The following is an 11,420-nucleotide window of genomic DNA, read 5'->3' as shown; positions in this document are numbered from 1 at the left end:
AAAAAAAACGATGAGTTTTTTTTCCTTATGGGGTTTTTTCACGCTGACTACTTGATAAATTCTTATAAAGAATTTATCCTATATTATATTATATATATATATATATATACACAGACGTATTTTTCATGGCCAACTTGTTGATATTATCACTATCACTACTCATTGAGAAGAATATGCTTCACTAAGGAGATCTAATAAGACCGGAACATGTTAGTATCGAATAACTGATCTTATTAGAGTTATCTTTCATGTTTATTGTCAAGATTAAAAACAAAAACAAGTTGGGTTTTTTTTTGTTTACTAATTACTTGGATAATTTCACTTAATCGAAGCTTTTCAACATTCTATATTATATACGTGAGGCCCTACAGTATTTGTATTTAATATGCAGACACACTTTAGAGATATTTTCACCTCAGCCATATTACTGCACATGTACTTTATAGTTATAGTACATGTGACCTCAAATCTTAACCATATTAATGCTAATGCTTAGTTGCAGGAATCATGCCGTCCTAAGATAGCGAGTAAATATATAAAAAAATATAAATAAATGGAATGCGACCTGAAGGCTTACAAAAGTCGCTAGTTAGAACAGAAACGTGAAATAATTTGTGAGATAGTGAAACTTGCGTTAAACATGAAAGTACATGCTTAGATAAAATTACGAAAGTTAAATAACACGCTGACTACATAAAATAAACAAATTAAGAGTGTCACATTTTTTAAATATCCAGTTCGTTAAAAACCGATTTCAGAAAGGAAGAAAAAGTATTCTTTTTCTTATTGTGAGAATATTACTAGCAGACAGAGGTTTTAATTAACACTTTGATCGAAACAGCGGTGCAGAATACAACGTGTTTAGTTATTCGGCAGCAGTTTATATTTAAAAGGAATATTGCATTTTACGTAATGGTAATTAACATTCAAAATATGATTTAAAACTATATAAATAACCGGTATATACCAAAAAAAAACAAAACCACATGTATAACAAAACACTTAAGGAAAGTTAATGATTTTTTTTTTATGTCAAAAAGAATATTAGTTATCCACACAATTTAAATAACAACATACCATGCATCGCGGACTTTTTTTGTTTCAGGACAAGCACAACATGGTTTTAACTTTTGAGTTTCGACCACTTCTTCTGCAGGATTTTCATCAGCCATGGTTGGAAAAAATGTAGTTACTAAACAGAAGGTCTGATGGTTATGTGTGTGTAGGAGCGTGTCTGGTTGCCTACTACAACAGTGCAAGTCGCAGGTTGAACGGACGTCCTTCAGGATTCACCTTGTGTTGAAATAACGTCTGCTAGGTGACGCCACTGTCTGTCTTGGGTAAACGGTTGCTGCTGCTGATGGTGTAGAAAACATTTAGATCAATCTTCCAATTCTAAATTTTTGGAAATTTCTTATCATTATGCAAAACTGATATATACATTGTTTGCGTTTATGTAATCGTGCAACACGTGGGCATATTTTGTATCTATATTATTTCGCTTTGCTTTGCTTTACTTACAACAAAAAGTTTTCAGAAAAAATTATTAGGACATGTATAAATTGTTGCTCGTCGCTTAATTTGTTGAATATTAGTAAAAATACCAGGAAACTGATTCTATTTTCCTCTTTCTATTTTATTTTATACATTTCATGCATAAAATAAAACAGTTTTTATAAACTCCTGTATTCTTATTTAGATCTTATTGTAAAGCCGAAACATTACGAATTAGTTTGTATGATGTTTGTCTTAATGGATGGGCACGGAAGGACCATCACTAACATAGGTGAAATGAAAATGAAGGGACCTTAATTTGGGGAAAACATCTACGTAGATTAAATGTTTCTAAATAACCTTAACTTCAGTTTTGGAAAAAATCAGGTCAGCTTTCACAAAAATTAATTTTAATTGGTCTACACCATGGCACTTTGCTTTCCTTTACAACAATATATAAATAGAAAAAGATAAGGCTTTCAAAAAAAGTTTTCTCCTCGAAATTTTTATATATTCTCATCGCATAACTTAATTCTTTTTTAGGTAATCTTCAAGTTTAGGGGATAAAAAAAATAAATAAAAATATTCAAGGGAAATAACTGAACGACTTACCAGTATTATCCGTTTTCTTCTAGCTGTTTATAAATAAATCACACCCTAACCCTAACGTCAATCAAATCACGTGTGTGATTTATTTATAAACAGAGATGTACGGAGAATACTGGTAAGACATTCAGTTACTTCCCTTGAATATTTTTATTTACTTTTTTTATCCCCCTAAACTTGAAGATTACCCTTTTTTATTCTATTTAGATTATTGCAAACACACAATTACTCGCTTCGAAATTGTACAGCTTTACACACGCTTATTGATTAACTCTTTAATTAGGTGTTAAAAGTATAATTGTTTCTTCACAGGAAATTTTTATAGTTTCTTCAATTGTCTCTGCTCTTTTGAACTTGATATTCGTTTACCACATCACTTAAACCCATTTAGACACACTTTTCTTCCAGAGGAATTTCAAAAACTGGTACGGAAAAAAAAAATCTTGCTCAACGGTTTCATTTTCAAACGTCCTTGACCTTCGGTACAAACGAAAGTAATGTAACATGAAACAAAATTGAACTGAGTGAAATTTACAAAAGCAATTTTTTTTTTTTTAATTCTCAAATAACAACAGTTCTCCGTCCAAAAAGTTGGTGTTTATTTATCTGTTTCACATATAGTAGATAGTACTCTTTTATTTGTTCCAGTCATGACTGCGGACATGCTGGAGCAGCGCCTTTAGTCGAACAAATCAACCCCAGGGCTTATTCTTTGTAAACCTAGTACTTATCCTATCGTTCTCTTTCGCCGAACCGCTAAGATACGGAGACGTAAGCACACCAACATCGGTTGTCAAGCGATGATGGAGAACAAATTCACACACACACACATATATATATATATATATATATATATATATATATATATATATATATATATATACGACGGGCTTCTTTCAGTTTCCGTCTACCAAATCCACTCAAGGCTTTGGTTGGCCCGAGGCTATAGCAGAAGACACTTGTCCAAGGTGCCACGCAGTGGGACTGAACCTGGAACCATGTGCTTGGGAGGCAAGCTTCTTTATCTCTTTTAAATTGCCATAAAGGCATTACATAGAGGGGGACACTACAACACATGTGGGGACATATAACAATTAAAATTAAAATATGATGCTATGAATGGTACATGAAAATGAACATGAAAAACATTAAAATCAAAATATTAAAATAATGATACATGAATGATAACTGAGAAATGAGAATATGAAAAGTGTGTTACTCATCCCACACTGAGTAACACCACTCGCCACCTCTGAGCCCTGAGCCCTCTTTAGTCTTTGATCCAGTCTTTCGTTTACCGTTTTCCCCATCGCTGAGTGACAACATTCTCTCCTCCATGTACACGTAACCTTTTCACCGAAAGAGGGGTCTTGTAAATTTTGTGGTGTCTGTTCTTTCTTCTTTTTCTTCCTGTGGGGAGAGGGGGTGGGTGGGTTTGGTGTCTGTATGGGGAGAGTGGTTTTGTGTGGGATGGAGTTGGTCCGGGGTCCCACATCACAATGACTGTTCTTCCTCTTCTTTCTCTTTTTCCTTTTATTTTCTGTCACTGTCCATTCATCCTCCTTGTTCCTTCCATCTATCAGTACTTCCTTTTTCTCCTCCATCTCCACCACCGCTTCTTCTGTCGTTTTCCTCTGCAGAGGTCAGTGCGCTCTAATGTGGCCCTTTTGGTCACATTTAAAACATCGTGGGATTCTGCCCTCCACCTACACTTTTAATACAATCTCTCCAAACATCACCGTCTCCACCAAACTCTCCAATTGCCTTTCCTCTGCCTGTATAATGAGGTCCAGTGTTTTTCCTCTCCATCCTCCATCCTTCGTTTCTATGGCCTGGAGGACAGCCACCTCCTCCTCATTTCCAACGAGGACGGCTGCCGCAACCCAAACCACTTATATATCGAGTGGAATTCCTTCTACCCTCACCTTAGAAGTCTTTCTTCCAAAGTACGTGGGTAGAAGTACCACTTCCTCAGTTTTTACAGTTGCACTCGCCAGCCTCTTTAACTCCTCTGCTGTCCTAAACTGGACAACCACCGTCCCATATCCATTTCCTTTTGCTATGTATGTCACTTTCTTCGAAAGCCCCTTCAATGCTTTTTCTATTTTTCCCATCTCCATCCGCTCTGCCTTCCTACTCTCCACTGAGTACACCTTGTAGGTAATGGTCTTCTTTTCCATATTTTCCATGACCCTTTTCGGGGGAATAACTTTACGTCACCATCCACCTTCTGTGTCATCTTACTCAGCTTCTTCAGTCCGGCTAGGTCCACTTCCCTTTTCTTCACCTCTGCAAAACTCTTTATTCTTTCCAAATGCTCGGCCATTCTATTTACACCTTAATGAGCTCCTCTTCTGCTGAGGACAGCTCATACTCGCTAAGGTCTGAATACATTATCTCTACCTGTATAACACCCGCTGTCAAACAGCACAAAAAATTCCGTCCGACTCGTCAAAAATCAACACATGCATGGGAAGCAAGCTTCTTACCACACAGCCACTTTTGAGACGGTTATAGAATCCACAATGAGAAATCTATAACTGTCCCTTAGATATTACAGTATTTGTTGGTTGTAAGTAAATATGAAATATATCAATAACATGACTTAGATTTAAAAAGGAAACAAAAATAGTGACGACTAAAACTTATTTGAATATAGTGTCATATCACTTTTGTCTGCTAGTTTGGAAAGTTTTTTTTTTTTTTGCAGCTTGTGAGATGGCATACTGAAGTTAATCGAGAATTTTTTTCTGTAACATGTTAATGTATTTCTCTTAGTTCATATTGGTTTAATATGTTATACTGCTTTCAGTTTGTACTGGAAGTCATTTGGGAAACAAATTCATTAAGCAAGATTGCTAACTAAATATAAGCTAAACTTTATTCTTTCACAAGCAACATCCCAACTGAATATCTACATTGTATATGTTTTCATCCCCTAGCACTTTCAAGAATTTGAAACATGACTAAACAACTAAAGGTCTGGAATAGGTTCTTAATGAGTTTATAATTTTTAGGACTAATTTTTTTGTGATGAAACACATCTACTTCAGGGTTGACAAAATAAGTACCAGTTGAATACTGAGGTAATCAATTTACCCCTCCCTGAAATTGTTGGATTTGTACCAAAATTTGAAACCAATATTTACACTCTTGAAAGCAGCAAGCTTGCAGAATCATTAGCATACCAGGCAAAATGCTTAGTGGCATTCCATTCATCTTCATGTTCTAAGTACTAATTTCACAAAGGTCAACTTTGCCTTTCATCCTTTCGGGGTTGATGAAATATGTATCAGTTGAGCACCAGGGTCAGTGTAATTGGCTTGCCTTCTCCCCTGTAATTCCTGGTCTTGTGCCAAAATATTAAACCAATAATTACATCTACTCTATATTTAATCAGTTTCATCATCAGTCATTCTCAAGTTTTCTTTCCAAAGTTCAAGTTTAGAAGTTGAATAAATGTAGTTAAAATGTCTAAATGAATCCTTATAATTATTGTATAACTCCAGTATTGATTTCTCCACAGAGAAATGTTGGGAACAGTTGTATTCCTTAAGTTTTATTTCTTTTAAGCAGAATAACAATTTTTTAAAAATATCTATAAAACACTCTTCCACTCTCTGCACTAATATCTACATTCATCCTAAATCTCTTGGGCACTCCTCCACTCTCTAATATCACTGTTATATCCTAATATACTAATATCACCCATATACAGTGGTCACTTCTCCCTCAGTTACACTAGCATCTACATTCACCTCAAATCTCTAGGACACTCTTTCCTCATTATATTAACATTTGCCATAACACCAACTATTATGATACTTCTCCCTCACTTATATTAATATCTATTCTATCTTCTATTCCCAAAGCTCATGTCCTTATAACGAACAGCTACAGAATACCTAAGCTAGGATTCAAAATGGAATCCACATTTTTCTACATTGTTGAATAGGCGTGGCTGTATGGTAAGAAGTTTGCTTCCTAACCACGTGGTTCTGGGTTCAGTCCCACTGCATGGCATCTCAGGCAAGTGTCTTCTACTATAGCCTCAGGTCAATCAAAGTGAGTGGATTTGGTCGATGGAAATGGAAGAAAGCCTGTTGTATATGTGTGTGTGTCTGTGTTTGTTCCCCACCACTGCTTGAAAACTGGTGCTGGTTTGTTTACATCCCTGTAATTTAACACCTTTGGCAAAAGAGACTGATAGAATAAGTACCAGACTTCAAAAAACAAAAAGCACTGGGTTCATTTCATTTGACTAAAAATCTTCAAGGCAGTGCCCCAGCTGCAGTCTAATGACTGAAACAAGTAAAAGAAGCCATCAGGCTATTGTTTTGCTTTTCTGCATTAAGAGAATGAACTGACCTCTTAGAGCTTTTTCGAGGCATTCACAGGTCAAAACTGATATAGTGAAGAATCCTATTGTTCTCAACTGATCTAATTAAACTGGCAAAATTACAAATACACAAGCAAACATCAGTCACTCTATTTTGGTAATTCAGTGCCTACCAATAAGCGTGGCTATCTTCCTCACCTCAGATATGTCCTGTCGTGAGTGTGAGAACACAACTGTTATTCTATTTATCTGCATACATTCCTTTTATTCTGTCTTTCTCCTTAGCAGTCACAGAGATGAAACTACTATCATACAGACTGGACTGGAGATCTGCAAAAGTGCTGTGTACACACAAACAACTCAATGAAGTTGTATATTTCTTATATATTGTAACAACTAATATTATAATCAATCTAAATAAATGACCACAATAATTAATGTTCTTCATCATTTCTCTGATGCATCTTCTCATTAAATTTCGTCATTACATCTTTATCCCATGTAAGATATATATCTTTCATTCTCTTTTCCCAACCTGTGTAATATTTTTTTTTAATTCCCCAATATTTTTTCATCACAGCTACCTATTCTTCCACCTTAGATTTCCATGATAAACAAAACTTTTGTCTTACAAAAGTCTTCAAAATTATCTGCTACCTTCATTGCCCCAGCAACTGACAGGATCACCAGTTGTTATCTGACCAAGTCTTATGCTACATTGATAACATTCACCATAACTCCCATTCTCTCTCCCTCTCTCTCTCTTTCTCAAATCATTTTTTTAATGATTTTAGTATTGACCATTCTTCCTGGATTTTTCACTTCTTTAATAATTCTATTTAAATATTGTTCCTATAGAATCACCTCTATGTTAAAATATCTCACAAAGTATTTGCTAATTCTTCAAGTCTGTTAAATCTCCTTATTGTAGTAAAAACTAGAAGTGGGTTCACTGAATAGGTAAATAATTGGGTTACATGCTCACAGATTATCAAGTTTACTTAGACCACTTCTTTCTTCCTGAGCAGAATAGTATATTCTACACTTCTTCAGTGTACCTGGCTATTGGAAATTAGTAGCAAATAATTTTGGAATATTATCTGCAATAATGCGGAATACTATCTTCTTAATATTATAAAAACTACACTATCAAGATAGCAGTTTATACAAAAAGCCCCCTAAGAGCAAAACACAATTCTCTATATGCATGTTTTCTAAGCTTTCATCTTTCTCAATTGAGTCAAACATTTTGGCCCCTTGCCATAATCCTGCTACCAGCCAACATGTATTGGTTTCAAATTTTGGCACAAGACCAGCAATTTTGGGGAAGTGAGTAAGTCGATTACATCAACCCCAGTGCTCAACTGGTACTCATTTCACCGACCCAGAAAGAATGAAAGATAAAGTCAATCTTGGCAGAATTTGTACTCAGAATATAAAGACAGACAAAATGTTGCTAAGCATTTTGCCCCGTGTGATAATGATTCTACCAGCTAACCACCTTTTACCTGCCATTAAGTAATGAAAGCTCTTTTACTGAGATCATCTGCAACCAAAACTTCATTTGCTGCTTGTTGTATTTCTCATGCTACTGTTCCTTGGACTTCATATCTTTTCTCCATTCTTCCCTTCATCATAATCCAGTTGTTAAGTTGGATAAATTCCCAAAGGCAAAGTGACACATCATCCAAAGTATCTCCTCATATCATCCCAAGGATAACTTTGGAAAGGTGTGCTTCTGAACTGGATGAATTCATTAAATTCTTCAATATCCCTTTCCTTTTAAATACTCCAAAGTTTGAAAATATACAACTGCAATACTTCATTTCTGAAGAAAGGTAATCACTCTGGCTCTGCCAATCATCAGCTTATCACTCTCACACCTAACATCTCTAACCTGGTGCAAACAAGTACAGATTAACAGTTTTGTTTCCCTTTTTAGTTCCATTCAAGTCTACAGTCCCACATTACCCATGGGATTTTTTTTTTTTTTTTGTTCATGTAAAATTTGGGTAAAGAAAAGTTGTTTCCATTGAATCTATTTAGCTTCCTAAGAATATGGTATCTCATAACCAGTACAAATCAAACAGTAAAGTTTCTGAGAAGTCAACTCAGTTCTAGAATGGTATTACAAAGGTCAGTTATCTCTCTAATTTTTCATACATCAACCTATTTACACTCTACATCTATTTTTTGCATCTCTCCCAACTTGCTTTTACACACCAGCATCACCCACAAGCAACTGCAACATTTCATACTTGGCTTGCAAGTCCCCCAAGAAGTGAGACTAAAACAAATTTTATAATGAGGAATTGGAAATTTTGTTTCATTCAACAAACATTACACACCAAGAAGCACAATTACAATGGATTGACAAGTTGTCCCCACCAAAAATATTTCAGCCTAGATCAACTGATTATCTTTAAAAACTATTCTTATTTAAAATGTTGTACATACATAAACATCATACAACTATTGACTCACCATTATTTTGGGTGTCCTTTCAGCCTCTCATATCAATATTACAAATAACTTCTTAACCCTTTGCACCCTTGGAAATCACTTGTTGTTTTCATTCCATTTCATCTTCCAGGCAACATACAAAACAGTTTATCTGATCCTTCCTCACCAAGAATACATCTTTTTTCCCTTCCAGTCATATATTACCAAATTACTGCATGGTTTCAATACAAATTTTTATGAGAACTTAAAATGACCACGAGTATTTCCACTTGCCCTCTCATTAACAAATACTAAGCAAATGATATTTCGTTTAGCCCCCAGGTCAGCCCTGTTAGAACAAACCTATGATAAAAAGTATTCCAAACTTCACAATCCACAATTCATTGTGCCCTTTCTTTTTGTAGACAAAGGAGTGTAAGTTGAAGAAGACTTGGCTGCTATTTCCAGCATGTTGAGCGACTACACAGGGACTCCTTTGCTGGTTTATTCATGGCATTGTTATTTTATTTGTATGTATTCAATCCAGTACCGGATATTTGACATTTTGCAGTCTGAATTCTAAAAATGCCTCATCTGTTTCTTCAAATAAAGTTCTTAAGCATAAAAAGCAGACACAAAGGCAAATTTGTTCAAACATATAATGTAGAAATTTTATTAACTCCCCTATCCCATTTCATGAATCTTATTAATCCAGCTGTAGCTATTTGTGCAACTCATGTCATTCATAAGAAAACTAACAGACAAGTGACCGAACAATGTCAGGGAAAGATGTTCTATACATCACCTACAATTGATTCATGATTGGAAATAAAATATTTAAGTCTTTACCCAATGGTAATTTGGATATCTGTGTTTTATGTGCTGATCAAGTTACCAAATGAAATAAAGATAATCATACACTTAAATGTTTCTTTAAAAGATGGCTACAACTGAGGGAGAGCATTCATTATAAAAAGGACTTAATATTATTTCAATGATTTTACTTTTAAAAAACAATCATTATCAATATACAATGTATTTTAATATCCTGTTCGGAGACGAACCAGCAGAATCGTTCACACGCTGGGCAAAATGCTTAGTGGCATTTCGTTTGTCTTTATGTTCTCAGTTCAAATTTCATCGAGGTCGACTTTACCTTTCATCCTTTCGGGGTTGATAAAATAAGTGCCAGTTGAACACTGAGGTCGATGTAATCTCCACGAACTTGCTGGCCTTGTGCTAAAATCTGAAACTAATATCCTGTGATAAGTATCATTTACAGGGAATTGTTGCATATACTTAATTTCTAGAATTCATAAGATTAGTAACGGCTTCAAGATTAAACTTTTTTTTTCATATTTAAAGTTCCATTTGGTGACAATCGGAGATCAAACAAATCAAAACATGATATACAAAAAAAAATTTCTTCGAAGGTGAAGTTAATAATCCGAGGATTTTAATAGTATTAACAGTAACTCATCTCAAACATACGAAATGTTGAAGTATTATATTTGGTATCAAGGGAAACAATTCTGTATTGACTATAATTAAATTTATGTAACTATGGAATACCTGAATATACCCAAATCGCAATTATTGATTGGGATTTTAAATAAGAATTAATTCTTAGTGAAAAGTAGGTTATAAATATGGTGATAATGGATCAAAACACATAAACAAAACATATCATTGCCGCAAATTTCATAAGGAATGTGTTCACATCATAGATAAGTTCAACGAAAACGATCACGGAAATTATTCTGAAAATTACAGCAAAAACAGGATATTATTAGTTACAAAAGGCAGAGTATAGGGATCCTTATGATTTGACGGGCAACATTTTTTTATGTAGTGTTTTTGGTACCGAAACACTTTCAAACTTCGAATACTTGTATATTTTGTGTTATAGAACAGATAAAAAAATTTTGTATTCGAAGTTATTTCATGTAAAAAATTGTCGTATTTCGGTAATTTCAACCAATCACTGACGTCTATTGAGGTGAAAACAATTACGCCGTGGAATGTGAACAGCGGTGTTACGGGATTTTTTCCCTTGAATAAAATTAGTGCCGTTGTTTGTCAACAAAAACTATCCGTTGTCAACAACAACTATCAGCAGTATATATTTCGTTTCTCACTGTTATTTATGACATCGTTCGTGCGTTTGTACTGGTTTTAGCTTTAGGGTTTTAGGGTTAGGGTTCGGGTTTTAAAGTTAGGGTTAGTTTTAGGATTACGGTTAGGGTTATGATTATTTTTGCCATAACCTTAACTCTAACCCTATAACTCATAACCATAACCCTAACCCCAACCCTAACCCTAAAACCCTAACCCTAAAACCCGAACCCTAACCCTAAAAACCCTAAACCCTTACTAGGGAATAATGATATAATTAAACAGGGAATAACACACTTGACACTGAACAGCACTAACTGTATTCAGCTGAATAGACGTCAGTGATTGGTTGAAATTACAGAAATACGACAACTTTAACATGAAATAACTTGCGATGTACAATTTTTTGTTAAGAAGGTTAAGA

General features: G+C 34.7%; 1 protein-coding gene across 2 annotated transcripts in view; it reads right to left on the bottom strand.

Annotated features, from left to right (window-relative positions):
• LOC128247679 (cytochrome c oxidase copper chaperone-like) overlaps nt 1–10,407 on the bottom strand; it is a 24,660-nt gene extending 14,253 nt beyond the window's left edge. The window contains exons 1-2 of one of the 2 annotated variants that reach the window (XM_089350776.1): nt 8,924–10,407; nt 1,078–1,357 (exon numbers count right to left, since the gene is read on the bottom strand). In XM_089350776.1, coding sequence (XP_089206902.1) covers nt 1,078–1,172 — 95 coding nt within the window. In that variant the 5' untranslated portion in view covers nt 1,173–1,357; nt 8,924–10,407. Of the gene's footprint in view, nt 1–1,077; nt 1,358–2,106; nt 2,193–8,923 lie in introns of those variants that run through there. The other variant, XM_089350775.1, reaches the window with a different exon arrangement.
• Nucleotides 10,408–11,420: the final 1,013 nt, after the last annotated feature.

Source organism: Octopus bimaculoides, chromosome 4, assembly GCF_046866305.1.
Source record: "Octopus bimaculoides isolate indiv1 chromosome 4, ASM4686630v1, whole genome shotgun sequence".
In the NCBI taxonomy this organism is placed as follows: domain Eukaryota; kingdom Metazoa; phylum Mollusca; class Cephalopoda; order Octopoda; family Octopodidae; genus Octopus; species Octopus bimaculoides.
Note: the sequence above shows the minus strand (reverse complement) of the source record. Positions and strands in the feature narration are given on the sequence as shown.